The sequence below is a fragment of the Convolutriloba macropyga genome, chromosome 3, assembly GCF_964194025.1.
Source record: "Convolutriloba macropyga chromosome 3, txConMacr16.3, whole genome shotgun sequence".
Taxonomy (NCBI): Eukaryota; Metazoa; Xenacoelomorpha; order Acoela; family Convolutidae; genus Convolutriloba; species Convolutriloba macropyga.
The window spans coordinates 37,398,655-37,418,419 of record NC_134470.1 but is presented as its reverse complement, the minus strand read 5'-3'; the positions used below and the strand labels follow the sequence as shown (position 1 = coordinate 37,418,419).

At 35.7% G+C, this 19,765-nt stretch overlaps 2 protein-coding genes and 1 non-coding gene across 10 annotated transcripts in view; 2 read left to right on the top strand and 1 right to left on the bottom strand.

The window, feature by feature from the left end:
* The window catches only part of LOC142336181 (uncharacterized), a 545,590-nt gene that overhangs the window by 77,828 nt on the left and 447,997 nt on the right, over positions 1–19,765 (top strand). The window lies entirely within an intron of this gene.
* LOC142336180 (MAP kinase-activating death domain protein-like) overlaps positions 1–19,765 on the bottom strand; it is a 178,553-nt gene that overhangs the window by 97,444 nt on the left and 61,344 nt on the right. For 6 of the 8 annotated variants that reach the window (XM_075384803.1, XM_075384810.1, XM_075384806.1 and 3 more), the window contains exons 13-16: positions 8,633–8,791; positions 4,467–4,587; positions 3,824–4,067; positions 1,025–1,204 (exon numbers count right to left, since the gene is read on the bottom strand). In XM_075384803.1, the coding sequence (XP_075240918.1) occupies positions 1,025–1,204; positions 3,824–4,067; positions 4,467–4,587; positions 8,633–8,791 (704 nt within the window). The remainder of the gene's footprint in view (positions 1–1,024; positions 1,205–3,823; positions 4,068–4,466; positions 4,588–8,632; positions 8,792–19,765) is intronic. The other 2 variants (XM_075384809.1, XM_075384811.1) reach the window with 1 other exon arrangement.
* Positions 5,087–5,159, top strand: Trnaf-gaa (transfer RNA phenylalanine (anticodon GAA)). The gene has a single exon. It is a non-coding gene; the product is annotated as a tRNA-Phe (tRNA).

The window sequence follows — 19,765 nt, the reverse complement described above, 5'->3', positions numbered from 1 at the left end:
ATCTAGCGGCATAGGCTAGAAAAACCTTAATGGTGCAATAACTTCTGACTGGGGAGGTGTTCTATTTTAGGAAAATGAATACAAGCGTGAAATACAAGTCACATGAGAAGTCAAAGAATGTTTTAACGCGCGAAAAGTAAAAGCGCGAAAACAGTCTAACGAAGTTTGTGTAAAAAGACACACACGTTTAAAATAATTGCTTCAAACTTCGTTCGAGAGCAATTAATCAACAAAGTAAAGCGTGGTGAAAAACTCACTCACCAAATGAAATCGAAAGAAAGTTCTAGAAGAAAACGGTCAAGTAAAAATTTTCCATTAAAAAGACACGTTTACAATAATTGCTTCAAACTTCATTCGAGAGCAATTAATCGCAACTTAGCTCTCAATATCTATGTCAGACATGAGAAGGTCCACTAGCTTTAATATTCTCTGCAAAATGGCCATAACTTGGCTGCACTATAATTTGGCTAAAATTCGAAACCTCTGGAAATAATTTAAAACTGGCTGTACACCAAATGGATTTAATAATAAAATTTTAAATATAGTACGCTTGAACGCTTGACAATTTTTAAAACGGAGATGAACATGGGCTACTGGGGGCAGACTTAGAGAGTAGTATGGCTCAAGCAGAAGTACAGAGCAACTTTGAGCTCACGGGTTTGAACAGGTTATCACAATAAGCCAAATGGGTCAGGCAAAAATGGCATTAAAGACGAAAATGCACTCATAAAGGGCACTCCGTTACGTTACCAACACGATATTCGTTAGAGTTTTTTAGGTATCACTATTTAATACCATTAAAATATCTTTTTGGATACATGGGGTAAAACATTTCCAAAAAAATATTTTGTAGGTTTTTATGGTTTCAAGGGTTCGAATGCTCAAGTAAAATGAAACCTAGACAATACTTCTCACAAAAGCCAAAGATCTGCTCGTAAATGGCGCAGTTCTTTATTACAGGAAAACGGTGTCAGTAGCGCATGTTCTCGGCACAATTAAAGTTATTTATTAGGACATCACAGACAGTTTGAGTCTGGACAGGAGTAGGTTTCAGTTGGAGAGAGGAAGTAGCCCAACTCCACAGTGAAGAGACCCCACTGGGGGAAGAGGAAGAGGTCTGTGACGGAGGGGGGTTCAGTGGAATTTGAGGTACCACCTGCTGTGGCACGACGGCCATTGTTAGTGGCTTACGACTCAAGAAGTCCTTCAAAACACACACAACACGCCACATAAACATAACGCTAACTCACTGCTCACTTTCGATTGCTTGATTAATAAACAAATTGGTTAACTGCTCCAAAACAGCTTGTGATTACATTGAGAAGCACAAAGCACATAGGAAAATGCAAATAATAACCACCATAAAAACTTCTACAAAGAGGAACAATTGCCAAACAATTCTATGTAGCATTTTCTCCTAGATCATTCATTTTCAAAAATATTTTTCCAGCTCTTTTGAATTGATTTTAGAAACCGAAAATACACTATTGATTATCTTATACAATGATTAATTGATAAAAGTAAGAACTTTTCAGAGAGCGCCATTTCTAGAACAGCAATCAAAACCGAAATCTCCATGTAAACTCTAGCAAACTATCTGAGGCACACTCTGCATACCGGAGATGATCAAAAATTGACTATTTCACTTCAGCAATCGAAAAGTATAGAATTTCCTATTTTCTTCTCAACTTCCCAAAATTGAACTGAAATTCAACTTCCCGTTTTGGGGAATCGTATAGTATAGACATCGTATAGTATTGAAGCTGTAAAGTCAACCTCTCAAGATTAAGATTCGCCCGTCACATCATGGAACTGTCTCCTCGAAAAAAAATTCGGCGATTCGCATACTTAGAGGCTAGAAAGGCTCTAAGAGAGCTGCTTGCGCCGCTTAAAGTCCTCCGGGCTTTACCTGTTTATACAGTTTTGGAGGACAAAAAGTTAAAAGGGTCAGGCAAAAAAACTTAAGCGAAAAATTGCATTAAAGGGACCTTTTGGGAACACAGGTCTAACATAAATGCTACAAACTTCGTTTGAGAGCACTTGAAAAACTGCGAAAACAAGAATTTACATCACGGTTAAAAGAACCACAACTCTCATTCGAATTCTAGCGATTTTTTAAATTGAGTAAACATCTTCAAAAGGCGACAGACCCAATACAATGCAATTTCTTGATAACGACTTCAAAGTCATCTCAAATAAATCACCAAAAGGACAAAAGAAACAGAATATACAAGCAAAAAACGGTTAAAATCAAAACTAAAACCCCAATTCTATTCGTAGAAAGTAATTATCAGTCAAAATATTTAAACGTCATTTCAAGCAATTTCTCAGTGCCGCACTATGTCAAATGAAATCAATTGCAAACAAAATAAAAACTTGAGAAAAAGGCTAAATAAATATTTTTAACCAACTGATAAAAGCAGAGCTGATAAGAACTATAGGTCTCAGGAAAACGATAGACGATACATGACAGAATGCGGAGATTAAGGACAAACAAAAACACATGAAAAAACAAAGACCTGTTCTTCATTTTTGAAAGTTAAAAATCTAACTGAAAAAAATCCTGTATAGATTAAAAGGTAGAAATATAGTTCAAAGATTGGAAATAATGAAATATTTTTAAAAAAAAATTCAAAATGGCTCTTCAAAAATTTATCAAATTTTGCAGAATTTCAAACACTGAACGTCGCAAAATTATTCAATTATTAGTAAAAATAAAATTACGTTCCCTGACAGTGCATAAAAAAGACATTCTAGTAATTAAATCCAAAATACAAACAGAAAAGTGAGAAAAATTGACAAAAATCTATCATTAAAAACTATTTCTACAAAAAACTAAATTATAAGCAAAAATGAGGGCCAATTGAACGAAAAAACGGCTACGAAAAAACGAAAATCCTAATTTTCTATATGCCACATTCTGTCAAAAAACACTTTTTAAAGTCGAGAAGTCATTCACTGATAGAAACTCATGATCCAAAAACTTCTCTCCCTCAGAAAAAATTAGTTCACACGGCAATTTTACTCCTTCGCTTTTAAGTCAAAACGCCGTTTGAACCAATAGCACTTCCGGTTAGAAAAAACTTAAGAAAACCAATACTCCTCTTCGAGCCGTAAAAACCAAAGACACCGCAATATAACTCCACTCAGCTTACCGCTTCGCAGCTATAAAAGAAACATTTAACAAAAGCTTCAAATTTTTTGAAAATGGAAAAGTTCATAACTATAATGGCGCAAAATAATGTTTATAATAAAATGCGGTTTGTTCAAAGCAGTTTTAAAAGCTTAGTGATATAGAAAAGGCATACGTAATCGCAACGCCAAAACGTTCGTTTGAATGCAATCAATTAGTACGGAAGTTAATAGCACATGATGTTTTGGAGCAATTGAAGAATTAATCTACAAACAAAACAGAAAATAAAACGTATTGCAATAATTAAGAGGAACAAAACTGTGAATTAAGGGAGGGCAATTGATAGAGTTGCATGCACTGATAACGTTTGACACTGTTTCGTTTTACATTAATTACATTACACATTTAAAAACTTTTTAAGTTTGAAAGAAAATTAACTCCGAGGCTGCAAAATATTAAGCCCACATGGAAAACTAAGCCAAGGCCTTTTTTACAATCAGCAAAGGAAACAGTTCAAGTTGTCTACGCGATAACATGCTTAAATAGCAGCAGACTATTGTTCTACAGTTGGCTACCGAAAAAACATCTTCCACCAATGTATTTCAGCCCGAATATTTTTGAAGTTAGTTATTGTTCATCACGGCCAACTAACAAATTCACAAGGGAAACAGGCCTCTCAACGCATCTAACCTTGGGTGCTGCAATAGCAGACGCATTTTTGGTAGAGGACACTGCCTTCCTTGTTGCCGATGTGTCATAAAGCGGGTTTTTGAACTCCCGTTCCGTTGAAGCAGCTTGGTGTTGGGATGACCTTGAAGAGTACTGAGCATTGGGATGCTGTGCTGCATTTCGGTTGTCACTCGAGGAACCCCCGCTGCTCCCAACATCTCTACTACAGCCTCCACCATTAATACCACCTGCTTCATCCGACTCGCTGCCGTAAAAAATTATCATAAAAACCAGCACCAAACCAATACTCATACTGTTTAGTGCTCTTGACTGGGAAATACTAAGTTGAAAGACCAAGAGCACAAACGGGTTGGAGGCGAATTGGTTCATCTCAATCGAAATATTTCAGAAACCCATTGTAAGCCGAAACATAGCAGAAACGGTTACTATATGTGGCGAGCCAGTTTAAACAAAGCATTACAATTAAACGTGTTCTGCAGATCCTACCCACTCGGAAAATGTATAGATTAGTATATTGAATTCTAGTATTCTCCCCCCTCCCCAGTTTTCCCGTTGAAAAGAATGGTTGACATTAATTTAATATTTAAATAATGATAACGGGTTTGGGAACGGGGAAGTGAGTAAGCCAAAGAACATTAAAAACCTGTGGATGGAATCAGCGTCATTGTCTGTATCACTAGTTCCCATACCACCATAACTTCCATCTGATCCAAGAGTAACTGCAGTCGATGCTTCATTTGAGGTCATGTGGATGCTTCCTGTGCCTAATATAGAGCATGAAAAAGCATTTGGACCTACAAGCGTAATGGACCAACCACATTCACATAAAATTAGGATGATCTAATGCGATTTTTAGCGATTGTACGTGGATAACAAAGCACGACCCAAAACTGAACTCGTGTTACCGTAAAACACTGCGATCACAATTCTAATATATTTCCACTTAACGAGTCGCAAATTTTGATCAAATTCAAAACTAGTGTTTAAAAACCAAACCAAATTCTTCCGGAAAAAAAAACAAATTCAGATTTTGATCTTTTGATCACTGAAAATAGCACTGATTACGTATCTCTGTGGAATGAGTCAACTTCCCAAACCAGTACCATCTGCTTACAGTAATTTAGTATCGACCATAAATCATACCACACCATGCTATAGTTCTACCATAGCACAGCAAAGAATACAGATACAAATAAGCTGCTTTGCTTGCTAACCTCAATTAGGTTAGTAAGGCAGGCTCAGCACAGCGGTTACTTCGTTAACGTTAACATAGCTTAATTGGGAGAGCATTAGAATGAAGATCTAAAAGTCGCGGGTTCGATCCCCGCTGTTTACAACACGCAACTGCTCGCGCAATCCTGCCTTTTCCGCAATACATAGGCAGCGACACATAGCGCATAACTTTTAAAAAATTATTCAAATTCTAAACGTAGCCCGTAATTTTCCTTGATATACATCGGGATTGAAATCAAAACGCAATCAAAACATAAAGCGAAATTAAAAACATAGCAGGACAAGTCCTTAATTACAATCCAAAAAATGAATAAAATAATTTTCCCACCATTATTATTTTTACAGAAAGAATTAAATAAACATATGACCCAACTTAAATTTTTACAGAAACATCAAACTCAGACAACCAACAAAGTCCCAGATCCAATAGGCGCAAAAATGAAAAAAAATCTAAAAACAAACATACCCGCCAGATTGCCGGAAAATAGCATCCGTTGATTCCAATAATCAAGGGATTGAAAGAAGTGAAAAAATGATTTTAGTGCAACTATTTTAAAGTGCGAATTATTTTGATGTCATTTTGGAGCTGAACGTACTCCTGTTCGTAGTGAGACGACACAGGGGCTAGTATCAAAACCAATAAGCATTAGAAATGGTAATAAAAAACAAAAATTGAGTAACGTGCACCATTGCTCGTAATGCGCATCATTATGAGTGAAAGCATAAAATTGTGCTTTATGGGTTTATCACATTTCTATTTCTGATTTCGTTTTTTGATACTGACTCTGTTCATTTGAAATTGCTTTGATGCGCAACTGCTGTCTAAAAGCACTTTGAGCAGAATGAGCGAAGAGTGAAACTAGCCCAGATAATTCAAAAATATTCCACGCAAAATGTTGAAGAAGCTGTGAACAAAGCAAAAAAAATTTATTCGGCGAAGTAAAAATATTAGCCGACTGAGAAGCTGAGGCGGCTATTAATTAGAAAATGTTTTTCAAGATTTTTGTGCTTTAAAAATCCCTAAAAACAACAGTCTTTGAAAATAGAGCGAACTCTTTGGAATCAATGACATATAAAATTGAAGAAAATAGGAAAAACTAGAAACTTTTAAAAACATTGGCGCCAAACTAAGAGAACCTCTTAACTATCTGGAAAATCCCTTAACAACAGCACGTTCTTCATTCAAACTTCATTCAATTGCAAATAGCTGCCATAAGAACACAAAATTATCAGATTATTAGCACTCAAAAAAGAGCCACCGAAAACAGCAGTCAAACTGCCGCACGCAAAAAAAATGCTCTCGAAAACCAAAAAATTGTTGAAATACTAACTTCTCACTCCACTCTAAAGGCATTTGAAAACGATTCTGACTTCAAACCAAACCTGCTCCCTTTACTAACCAGGTGTGAATAAAATAACCACTCTAATGTGACTTCTCACTGACGTGACCAGACCTTGAAAAGAAGACAGCACACCAACACAATCCAAATACATATTGGACTGTATAAAACAGGGCCAGTCCTGAATTAAACTTTAAAGAATTGAACAAACAGAAGACAGTACTACCTCCTTAAAAGAACAGCCCCCGATAATGAAGTCATAAACCAAGACTTCCACAAAAGTCAACTGACAACAGCAGAAAACTAAAAACAATTTTATTTCATTTCACTTTCAGAAAAATATGGTTATCGAAGGTATTATGTACAAAACATTCAATTTGGAAAACCCTTTACACAATGAGAGTTTAGAGATCAAACGCCAACTTTACAAAAAAAAACCACAGAGACGAAGTAAACGGACAAGAACCATTTGGCAAAAACCTGTTTCTACGATTTCATTGAAAAGAAGTGGAATCAAAGTCATTGAAACATGCAAAGGAAACTTGAACTCTTCTTCTCTCCCATTGTCTATAGAAAGCATATATCGACCTAAATTATGACATTAAAAAAATGAGTCATGAAACCAAAGTAGCAACAAATGCAGACAACAAAAGAAAGTTCAAAAATAAATTTTGAAATAAAAGCTGTCTAAAGTAAAATGTTACTGATAAACGCATAAATGTTGTCAAATTCAATAAAACTACTAGCAGCACACTGAAACTCTTAAAAAGGTCAACTATGACTAATTAGAGAGCTAATATGGCCTATTTTTAATGACTATGCGACAGAACTAGAAAAAAATCACGCAAAACGGGCAAATCCAAAAAATCCAATATTTTAGCAAGTCGTTTCAAAGTCATGAAAACTGTTAGCTCCGAATAAAACGATTATATAGATTCAAGCATGACTGCTTATAGAACCTAGACACATGCCATTATAGAGACTAACTGAGACTAGTTTCAAATTCATCACAACCTTCAGTTTTGAATTTCAAAAAATTAACTCAAAAATGCCTATTAAAATGGCCAAAGAGATCAATTAATAATGAGAAGTGACAGAACTTGACGTTGAGAAAAGTGGCAAAACACAAAAAATTTCGACTCATATAAGAGCTACAGAACTTTCAAGCGCTACTAACCAGAGAAAAAAATAGTTATTTTTTGAAAAAAAGTAGTGTCAAAAATAATAACACCGTTTTGTTTTGTGTTCAAATCAGTGAATTAATTTGAATAATTTCAACAGAGAGCCATCGAGACCTCTCATTAAATTAATGAGACTAAATAAAAATTACAGAACAGGCAAAAAAAAAAACAAGATATTTTATAAACAGCACCCAAGTCTCGAAAACCATTGGTTGACGATTGTGGGGGCTTCAACAAATGCAATTAAACGTTATTAGAACACACATATCACCTTTCAGAAGTATTTGTGCAGAAAAATAAGAAAACAGCAAAAACAGAAGTCAAATTGCCGCACGTGAAAATCACCTTTTCGCAATCGACTTCAAAGCAATTAGAAAAAAAATCAAGCCTATTAACTACTCGCTTTTCGCTCCTCTTACTGATCCAGCGTTATTAAAATCACTATTCTAAATTGACTTCTCACTGGAAAGAAACATTACCAGAAGACTTCAGAACAGAATCGATGCAAAATGTAACTGAGAAGCTATTACCTTCACTATACCAGTCAATTTGAAACAAACGGAGGAAACAAATTATCAGGAAAATTATCAGGAAATTAACAGCATAACCACGATACAAAACATAACCAACGATAAAATGTCAAAAACCCGAGCAAAAAATAAAATTGCAAAAAGAAAAGCTGTTACATTTTTTGTATAATTCTCTAAAAATTGCAAAGTCTCAACTATTCTCAACAGAAAGAGTTCCTCATTATTCAAGGATCAATCTCACGTCACCCAAAAGCACCGCGAAAAACGTGAAAATGTCCATTTTGTCTCATAAAAACCTTTATTTGTTTCACTTAGTAACAATAACTAACCCTAAAAGCAACCCTAATTAAACAACTGCACATAAAATTATCCTGGAACCCCGAAAAAAACAGAAGAAATAGGCAAAAAAACTTTCTTTAAGGATAATTGTTTTTGCATTGTCAAGTTCGTATAGATAACTAATAGTAAAAGAACCTAAGTAGTTATTAAATTCAGCTATTTATTAAAAGATTCGATGCTCTGTACCCTCTTTTGAGCCCGAAGCTGTATTCGGATGATGTATGTTGTAGTTGAAAGGAATGCAAGGTGTTTCCACTCCAGTTTGAGCCTCTGTCTTTGGAACCATTAGTGTCTTTGGGACCCTGTAGTTCGACTGGTCAATCAGCATGCGTTGAGGAAATACGTCTGAAATACCTTTGAAACTTAAACTCCCACACAGGCAATGATCATAATAGGCAACTGCTCTTCGGCAGTTGTACATAATAGCGTCACTCGGCCTGTCAGCCTCGTTTCAACCCCTAAGAATTGCATGCTTCGAAAAAGAATTAATCTGGTTTACACTGTGTACTATGACAGAAAAGAGAAAAGGCATCAACGGTCGGAGGGGGATATTTGGCTGCACGGGGCCCTTACGGCCTGAACGATGTGCAGGGGTAGGTATTCGGGTGGGGTGATGTGGGCAGCGGGGGTGGGGTGGGGTGTATGCTCAATTTCTATAAACCGCTCTTCACAGCATAAGTAAAAGTCTCCAAAACAGATTCTGTGAATCACATACTTGGAGTCTAGTGTGCTGACAGGCTCTAGGAGACCTTAGTGCCCACTGGGCGCTACCTTCTAATGACGTTTCTGAGGAGGAAAAGTCAAATGCGTGAGACGAAAAATCGGTCAAGCGAAAAATCGCATGAGAAAGACCAACAGGACTAATATAATTGTTGAAAACTTCGCTTGAGAGCAATTTACAATGATTTCTTAAAAAGTGCTAGTTAAGTTATTTATGCTTTTAAAAAAGTATGTTCATAAATTTCCACTAAAATTCGGCGTTAATGAGGGTACTAGTTGATGACATCACGCCACATAACAGCAGCTGGAATGCGGCATCCACAAAAGAGTTAAGGAAAGCGAGAGCGAGAGAAAACGAAAACGTTAACGAGAAAGAGAAGTAAAGAAACATATTTCGCAGTGAAAAAAATGTTCCAAACAATTTTTTTGTCTTTGAAGTTCTGTCATGTAACTCATCTGCAAGACTTAAAGATTCGTAGGCCAGTAATAATAGATAAACTCAGTAAAGGACAAAAAAATATTCAAAAATTTTAACAATTGCAAATTTTAAAAAATTTTTAATAACAAAATTCGTAATATTATTAGCTTCAAAATCTTTTCATTGTCTCAAAAGACTATCCAGTATCCCTGTTTCAAGCCTTAAATAGTTTCACTGGCTCGTAAAGATCCATAAACTTGTAACATATTAATTTTCCCAAAAATTTGGAAAACAAATTTTAACAAAAAATTTCTAAAACTCTAGAAACAATGCAGCAGGTTATTATCAAAACGTGGAGGTCCCTGGGCCCCTGTCAGAAAAAATAAAAAAATTGAAAACATTAAAAACTTGAAAAATTGCAAATATTTTTTAAAAAATTGCTTAAATTCGTGATCTTAAAATCTTGAAAAGCAATCTATTACATCTTAAAACTATGTCGTAATATATTATCAAGCCCAAAAGGAGATTCCTTGACACCTAGGGCCGATAACACTCAAAAAATGACAAAGCTTGGAAAAAATATGAAAATTGGTATAAATTTGCGTGGTTTTAGCGAGCGGTTGTTCGTCAGTAGCTACGGGGGAGGGGGGTTTCACCGGCGGGCTGATGGAAGCAACAGCGCAGGGGGAATGGGGGGCAACAGTGGGGGGGGGGGGTCAACAGTGGGGTGTGGGGGTCTTCAACCAATGAGAACCGTCCTTTAGTGTCCAAAAAAGTTTGAGCTGAAATAGAGCTGAAAGGCTCTAAGAGCACGTAATGCCCGCTGGGCGCTACCTGTTTATCCCGTTTTTGAGGACGAAAAGTCAAATGGGTCAGACAAAAAATCGGTCAAGCGAAAAATCGCATAAAAAAGACCGACAAATAGAATTACTACAAACTTCGGTTGTGAGCAATTAAAAAAGCTTAAGCGCCAGGCAGAAAATCTTCCGTCATTGACCCACTTGCTGCACATCGGAATTTGAAGTCATTTCAGCCCCTAAACTGAAGCCCCATTCAGCTTAATACTAATTAAAGCGGGAGACGGGAAGTGAAGTGGGGTGAGGAAATGTGATGGGGGAGGGGGTCAAATTCGCATGAAAACTTAGCCATGGCGGGTGGGTGGCAGGGGGCTAAGTTGAGGGCCAGGGTGCTAGGTGGGAAGGTAGGTAAGGGCTAGTTGTAGTGGGGTTAAGTGAATAGAGAGAGGAGGTACTGTTATGGGAAGTAAACTTCACAAAATGATCTCTCGACCTTGAATATTGCCAGCAGTTCGAGCCACTGTTGAAGTCATGTTCAAAAATTCAGGTCATGAACAAAGTTGCTTCAGCTTCAAAAACTTGTAGGAGACCAGTACGGCATTTAAAGTCGTAAAAAGACCACAGGAGTAATGAAATTGCCACAAATCTTGTTTGAGAGCAACTAATAAAATGCATTTTGCAGTTTCAGTTAGATGTAGTTTCAATCTAAACTGTGTGCATTTTCAGTTAGATTTAAAATTCATATTTGAACTAGCTTCTAAATTGAAGGTTACCAAGTTTGATACTAATGCGAGCTAGCAACTGCTCTCATGAAAATTAACAACCTAATATACTGACTACATTGCTTTATCGCTAAGTCCCGTTTTGATTTTGCTCTTTTGACCTTGGCCGTATTCACTACATTGCGTAATTCGATGGGTGAAAGAAATAAACATAGCCGGCAGATTGCTGGAAAATAGCCACCGTTGACGCGCTAGACTCACATCGGGAAAACAGAAAAAGAAAAATGAAAACTGAAATTGACAAATTTTTTCCTACGTGTCAAAAAATTGTTCTTATTCAATGTGCAGTTTCAGTTAGATTCTCAACTTATACTTAGTTCAGCATCTAAACTGAAGGGTATTAAGCTTAATACGAACATCAGCTAGAAATCACTCTAATGAACTTTGTTAACCTACTGTATTATGACTTAATGAACGGGCTTTATCGGCTTATCCCGTTCCTTTCAATTTTGCTCTTTTTACATTGACTGTTTTCACTACTTTGGGTAATTCATTGCGTAAAAGATTTTAAAATCCATTCAGTTGAAATAGTGAGTGAGGTCAGAAGTCAAACGTGAAAATCGTGACTTATGTAAAACGAAAAATAGGATAAAAAAAGCAAAGCCAATTTAAAAAAAAGAAAGCCTAAATATTAATTGTTTCAGAGGCTGACGGCGGCTATTAAAAATCCATTCAGTTGAACAGTCAGTGAGGCAAGTAAGAAGTGAAACGCGAATATCGTGAGATGTGAATAAAAAAAAACGTTATCGAACGGTAAAACGATTAAGAAAAACGCTTATTTAGCCGTCAAGAGGCTGACAGCGGCTTCTAAATATACCCAGCAGATTGCCGGAAACTGGCCGCCGTTGATCCCAATAACCAAGATTGGGATTGAAAGAAGAGAAACTAATGAAAACATAGCTGGCAGATTACCAGAAAATAGCCGCAATAGCCTCATAGATCTGCAGTCTCAAAAAAAAAACAGTAAAAAAACAGACCAAAAAATTCGTCTTTTCATTGAAGAATGATATGTTATATTTTGATTTAAAATCTGTGTAAGATTTTGCTGCCTCTATTAGCTGCTCTCAAATAATCTTGATTTAGAGTGATACACACACCCATTTGACCTTATCTCTTTGAATTGAAAAGCCAATTTCAAAGTGAGGAAGTCATTTTTGAGAGTGAGGTAAGTCAAGTGTGACCAAAAATTAAATCATGCGAATGAAAAAAAACTCGCTCCAATAAGAGCGAATAATGACGTCACTCACGCACTTCATTTGAAGTTTCATGAACGAAGGAACAAAGCAGATTTAAAGTTGTTGTGACGTCATATGGTCGTAAAAATCGCAACGACGAATTTAAAAAAACCAAGAGAAGGCCAATAATAGACCCAGCTATCACTGTGCAGTTATTGAAAATGATTTTTGTAATCGAAAAATTTTAAAGTTCGAACAATTTTGATGTCATTTTGGAGCTGAATGTACTCCTGTTCGTAGTGAGATGACACAGGGGCTAGTATCAAAACCGATATGCATTACAGATGGTAATAAAAAACAAAGTTTGAGTAACCTACACCATTGCTCGTAATGCGCACCATTACGAGTGAAAGCATAAAATTGTGCTTTATGGGTTTATCCCATTTCTATTTCTGACTTCGTTTTTTGATAATGACTCTGTTCATTTTGAATTGCTTTGATGCTCAACTGCAGTCTAAAAGCACTTTGAGCAGAATGAGCAAAGAGTGAAACTAGCCTAGAGAAGTCAAAAACATTTCACGCAAAATGTTGAACAAGCTGTGAACTAAGGTAAAGCGAAAATTTTATTCGACGAAATAGAAAAAAAACATAGCAGGACAAGTCCTGACGTACAATTCAAAATATTTTCCTTGACTAATTAAAAGACTAGACCTAGAAGGGACTTTGAGTGAACTAGCAAGAACTATTCCTAAGAAACTCAGATCAAAAAATTAAAAAACAGAAAACCAAAGTTATAATGCAGCATGCGAACAAAAAACCACTAGCGAAAAAAAAAGAAATTTGGTTTAGACAAAAAACTAGGCCTTGAATGAACTATGAATGGATTGGGAAAACCATTAAAACAAATTCGACCCAAAAAACTGAAAAAAACAGTACATAAAAATGAAATTGCCAGATGTGAAGAAAAAATTACTAGCGAGAAAGCGAATTTTTGTTCAAACACCGTTTTTTCACTCTACTCGAACATTGGAGTTAAAACATAAACCGACAAATGTCGGAAGAATTGCTCTTGAACGACAAACAAGCCTGTAGCTGTTAATTTAGGGGCTGTTGCCTAGATCAATTTTTCTTTATGGGTGCAAAAAACCTTTCCGCGCGCGGGATTCGAACCATTGACCTCCCGAACCGTGACCCCAAGCATTTCCAACTGCGCCATCAGAACCTTATTCTTGCTGTGCTGCAATCAATTTATATTAACAACAAGCTTTACTTCGGAGTGAGGGCAATAGAGATCAATCAAAAATGAAGAACGAAAGCGTGAAAAAGTCACTTGAGAAGTCAAAGAATGTTCTAGAAGAAAAGCGCAAAATTGTCAAGCGAAAAAATTGCATAAAAAAGACACACACGTTTACAATAATTGCAATGAAATTCGTTCAAGAGCAATTAAAAAGTCATTCTATTGTCAAGCGATGGTGAGAGGTTAAGCGAAAGCCATGCTGATGGGGGAGGGCTGGAAAAGAGGGGGTTCAAATCGCCAGGTGGAGGAGGGTGGACGGGTGTGTGTGTAACTAGACCAAGAATGGGATAAACTAGACCAAGAACGGACTATGAATGGATCGGTAAAACCATTTAGAAAAAAATCCGATCCAAAAAATCGAAAAAACAGTAAAAATCAGAGTGAAATTGCCGCATGTGAACAAAAAACCACTAGCGAGAAAGCGAAATTTTGTTCAAACACCGTTTTCTTACTCTACTTTAAAATTAGAGCGAAAAAATTCACGCCGCAAAACCATGCGCTTTTTTGCTCCACTTCCTGTTTCCGCGTGACCAAAATCACTACTCCAATTTGGCTTCAAAAATCATGAAAATGTGAGAACAGATCTTAAAAAGACAGCGCCCCAATACAATTCGAATTCTTTGAATTGTCAAAAAGAGAGCGCCTAAGTAATAGTCAATTGACAGGCTGACGGTGGTTATTAAACAGTTTCCGTCAATCGCATACTTAGTGGCTAGATCTGTGTAGATCAATGTAAGTCCCTCCACGTGGTACCTGTCCCATTACCTGTCCCAGACACCGCCTCATTATAATTCAAATTCTTTGAATTGTGAAAAAATAGGAGCGCTAAAATAGCCGGCTGAGAAGCTGAGGGCAGCTATTAATAAGTTCAACATCAGCGTGTTACGATCCAGGTGGCTGTTACATATACTTTAGAAGAAAGCAGCAAAAAGACGTACACCAAGTAGTAGATTTGAGGTAAAACTGAAAAAAAGATGGGAATATTTTAGAAGTACCAAGAGGGCTGAAATATCCAAGAAGCTCGACATATTACCGAAAAAGCAGCATATCCCCAGTGCGATTAATGAAAAAATTGAATTATTGTTGTAAAAAAATTTCAAGTCTGAACTTTACATGAATTGGTATCAAAAGCATTAAACAGTAGATCTGGTAAAACTAGGATACATTAGAATGAACTTGCATAGAGAAGTCGCAAAGATTTTACGCAAACTTGCAAAGATTTTACGCAAATGTTGAACAAGCTGTGAACTAAGGTAAAGCGAAACAAATTCTTGTTTGATCAAGTAAAAAACAGAGGAGGAAAAGTCCTCAATTACAGTTTAAAAAAATTGAAAAACTGATGACCGACATAATAGTCAACACTTTCACAGCAACAATTTCCGAGTCAGCGAAACATTTGACTCTTCATACGCGAAAATAAAAAAGCTTAAACCTTAAAAAATATTTTGGCCAAAAATCTTTTTCTGGCATACAATTCCAGTCAAAATCAGCAAACTAATTTTTACAAATTATGTAATTAAACGGTTCACACGACGCTTCCTTAGAATGTATAACCTAACTCTAAGAAAAGTTGGATAACCTAACTCTAATTCTACAGCATGAAGCAGCTAGTGAGGTGAGTCAGAAGTCAAACGTTAGAATCCTGACTTATTTAAAACGAAAAAGGCGATCAAAAGGTAAAGCAAAAAGTAAAGGTTAAAAAAGGAGAGAGCCTAAATAATAGCAGATGAGAAGCTGACGGCTGCGGCTATTAACAAACTGGAATAAAAAATAGGCCAATTGAGGGAAAAATGGCTGAAAACGGTTCTCTGAATGCGCAATTCTGTCAAACACACATTTAAAAGCCGAAACCCAGCGCACAATCAAAAATTTCTCTCGCTCAGAACAAATTAGTTCACATGGCAATGTTACTCAGTTTCACTTTTAGGTCAAAACTGAATGAATAGTACTACCGGTAAGAAAATAAAAAAAAATTAATGCTCATAGTCGAGGCGTAATAAAATTACCAACACGTTAACAATAATTGCTTCAAACATCGTTTGAGCAATTAAAAAAACAGAGCAAACAAGGCTCGTCTTTATCGCATAACAGTTATAGAGCGCAGTTCAAGTTGCTAACTAGTGTAAAAGAAAATATCCATCTGCAAAAATACGTTCAAAAATACGTCCATATTCTACACTTCAGCTAAAACTATCAGAAATATAATTTAGCTTATTCAACCCTATGCGAGATTTTAATGTAATCTCACGGTCATGATTCATCTGCACCTGTGACTTGACAAAAATATCACCACCGAATGTCAGGTCAATTTAACCGGTGAAACAAAGGTTGCCTATGACAAAAGATGGGTGTAATTACTGCTAATTTGCAATCGGCCAATTTAACGTAAACATCAAAATATCAAAAGAAATCACGTTCATTTTAGTGCGTATTATAGCATTGGGTATTTTGGCAGTGTTAATTGTAATTCAGACAGGCGAATAACTCTCAGACAAGCGAATAACTTTCAAATCAGACAAGCGAATAACTTTCAAACAGTACAGTTGACCTTTCTTCTTTTGAAACATTGATCGATTTTGCACTTATGCAAACACAGCAAAAATAAACTTGACCTTTTTCATTCAAAAAATACAGAAATTGCAATGTCTATGACAACTTCTAATAATATTCAACTAGAAAGCCAGGAGCATTTCAGTTTAAATGAACAAACTGATCCTTCATTACTATCCCTAACTGAATGGGTTCAACTTAAAAAAGAAACTTCCTAGAAATTATATCTTGACTTACATCAAAGATTACAAAAAAAGAAAAATTTATTGAAAATGTGCTCGTTACTTATCAGCGACAACTGCAGGACAAAACATTGGAACAGTTATCTACTAAAGGTAGGAGCACAACCAACCATTAATCAAAATCTCGAAAAAAACAGGTTATTTCAGAGAAAGTCAGATTTTTATTTAATCCCATCAAACAAGAACAATCAAATTTGGTTCTGGTTAGCAGCATCATTGTTAAACTAGAAAGTGATGCAACAATACCACTGGACACAGCTATCCATGCCTACCGTGGGTCAACCACTAAAGAGAAAATAAAAGTTGTGAAAAAATATGAATGCAAAAAAAAAACTCAAAACTTTAATTCTTCAAGACGGAACAAATACTGTTTCAAAATTACAAAAAAAGCAGCAATGAGATTTTAGATGACATGTTCAACCTTATTGATGCCTGTAAAAATAAATTCCAGCCTGATGTGTTTGTAGTCATGGAGGTAAAACCGTTTAAAGAAACCGACTACAATAGATCAAAAAAAATTAATTGATGAAATTAATGATGCATTTGAAAGATTGGAATCTCTTGGTGAAAATTTTGTGTTGCTCAAGATGAATGAAATAAAACGATCAATTCCCTCCTTCAACCCAAAGGTCAACCATTATAAATTTCTCTATCATGACAACGTACATTTGAATTTCAATCATGGCATTCCTTTCCTTAAAAATCATCTAATGTTTTTACTTCAAACATCTACTGGCATTTGTGAAACTAATAAATTCACCAAACCGAGCTTAAAATGAATAAAAACTCAAAAATTCCAAGAGCAGTGCTGGCCTAATACAAGTGCAAACCCTAATTTTAACTTGAATAATTATTACCGTTACCAAACATATTAGTAATGATAAATTTAGAAAATGCCGAATCAATTGTAATTTTCTGTTGTACTGAATGAATTGGGTCCACACTGTTTGATAAGCTTAATGTTTTCTAACAAGATATGTTAAATAATTTTAGGAATAATGTTGTTGAGTTATCAAGTGACTTGCTCTTTTCCCACGTCACTTAACTCAATAGCAATTCCTACTCGAATTTGGTCGGAGACCAAGTCCCAAGAGCAAGAAGCAAGCTTTAATATCACTAGGATTTTCTTTGTCTTAATTAACTTATTTTTCTGGTTATACATTAATAGTATCTGGCTATTACTTTTGAGGTCCGGAGATATTGAGACCAACCCTGGGCCGATTAAATCGATGAAAGACATATTTCTTGATTGCCAAACTTATTCTGACAATTTAAAATTTCTTCATTTAAATGTACGTCTACGGAGCATAACAAAACAACTTCAGTTTAAAAAAAACCTAATGAATGATGTTGGCGCTAATTGCATCTATGGTCTATCAAACATGGATAGACACAAAGATTGACACTGATTTGGTAAACCCGAACAACGCAAACTGTCTTGTTTTTCGCAATGATCGAGTGAGTTAAAAAGGGGGAGGTGTATTTTTAATTGTTCCTAGGAAACTTAACCCCAAACTTCGCGTTGATCTAGCTTTCAAAATACTCTTTTTGATACTCTGTGGGTCGAAATCACTTGCTCAAAGATTTAAAAAACTTACCTAATAAACATTTCTTACAATCCAAAAAAGCTTCTTTACGAAAAATTCCTCGAGCAGTCTGCTAGATCAATTGATGGAGCAATTACTAAGAACAAAACAATAATAATGATGGGAAACTATAATATCAATTATTTGGAAAACAAAGAAAAGCAGAATTTAGAAACGATCATTCAACCGTATGATATAAATATGACTAAAAAGCATCAAGCAACTAGAATTAAGGATGAATCAAACCCACTTAAAAATACATTATTACTGATGGAAACGATCCCCTTCTTTATAGTGAAATTTTTGACTCACCAATACAAACAGATCATTTTGCTCAATTGATTATTATTGCCACAAAACTTAGCAAGAACAGCAATTAAAGAACAAATTCATGATAAAACGAATTACAGCCCAAAAGATTTGAAACATTCTATCAAACAATTAAACTCGGAAACATTTTACAGCTCTACAGTTCCAAGTGAAATGCTACGGTCAATCGAGCGAAAACTTAACAGCAAATACTCCATCATGTGCCAATCAAAACAATTTTTATAAGAAACAATTAAATCAGTCTTCCCGTGCCAATCGGTTCAATTCAAAAAAACACGTAAAATAGTCTGCTTAGAGAGCAATACCTCAATTCAGAATCTTTCCACGAGTTTTTCAAACTGAAAGCCGAAGTGTGCGCTGGCTATGAAAAAGTTTGAGAAATTTCATAATCAGTTAATTGAAAGCTCAATTTCAGAGCGCAAGAAATGGAATTTGATCAATGAAGCAAGAAACTCTGTGAAAACGACATCTACGGTATACTCTTTAAAAAACTCTTTCAAAGAAATTATTACAGAAAAAACTAAAATAGCCAACTTACTTAATTTAAAATTCAATAAATTAGGAGAATTAGGAGCAAATTTTTGAAGGTAGGAACCATACTGTAGACCTGCCTATGATGAGGCGAAACAACACCTTTTCTTTTAGATTTGTTACTAAGTTTGAATGTCTTAAAACGCTTCTTGCTCTTGGAAAATTCAAACCATTGGGTCTTTCTACCATTCCCTCATGGGCATTGCGAGACGCAGCTAGTGAAATAGCTGAGCCTAGTTGTGTTCTAATGAATGAATTTATAAAAACAGAAACATTCCCTGCAGAAATCAAAAGAGCCGACATCACTTCACTTTTTTTGAAAAAAGATGACCTTGATGATCATCTAAACTATCGACCAATTTCGTTAACACCAGCATTAGCAAAAGTTTTTGAATCTCTTATTAAACAACAAATTGATGAATATTTTCATAAGAATGCCCCGCTTTCTAAAACAGTTTGATTTCAGAAAAGAAATTTTCTACAACAGATGTGCTCGTTTAATTAAATGAAAAAATACGATGCAACAAAAATGAGAAATTACTGCAGCAGCATTTTTAGATCTAACAAAAGCTTTTGACTCCATTAATCACGAGCTCATGACTCAAAAGCTCTCCATTCTTGGATTTTCGATACCTCATCGATAGCTCAAAATCTGATTACCAGCTATCTTTCAAACAGAACACAAAGAGTCATAATCAATAATGTTAAATCAGAAGTGGCTCAAGGAGTTCCGCAAGGAACAGTCTTAGGTCCTCTGTTGTTCAATCTATATGTCAACGACCTCAGCGATTTTTTGTGAAACACTACAATACGCAGATGACACAGTCCTACTAAGCTCTCATGATGAAGTTCTCAAATGCAAAGACGAGCTTGAGAAGGCCATAGAAAAAT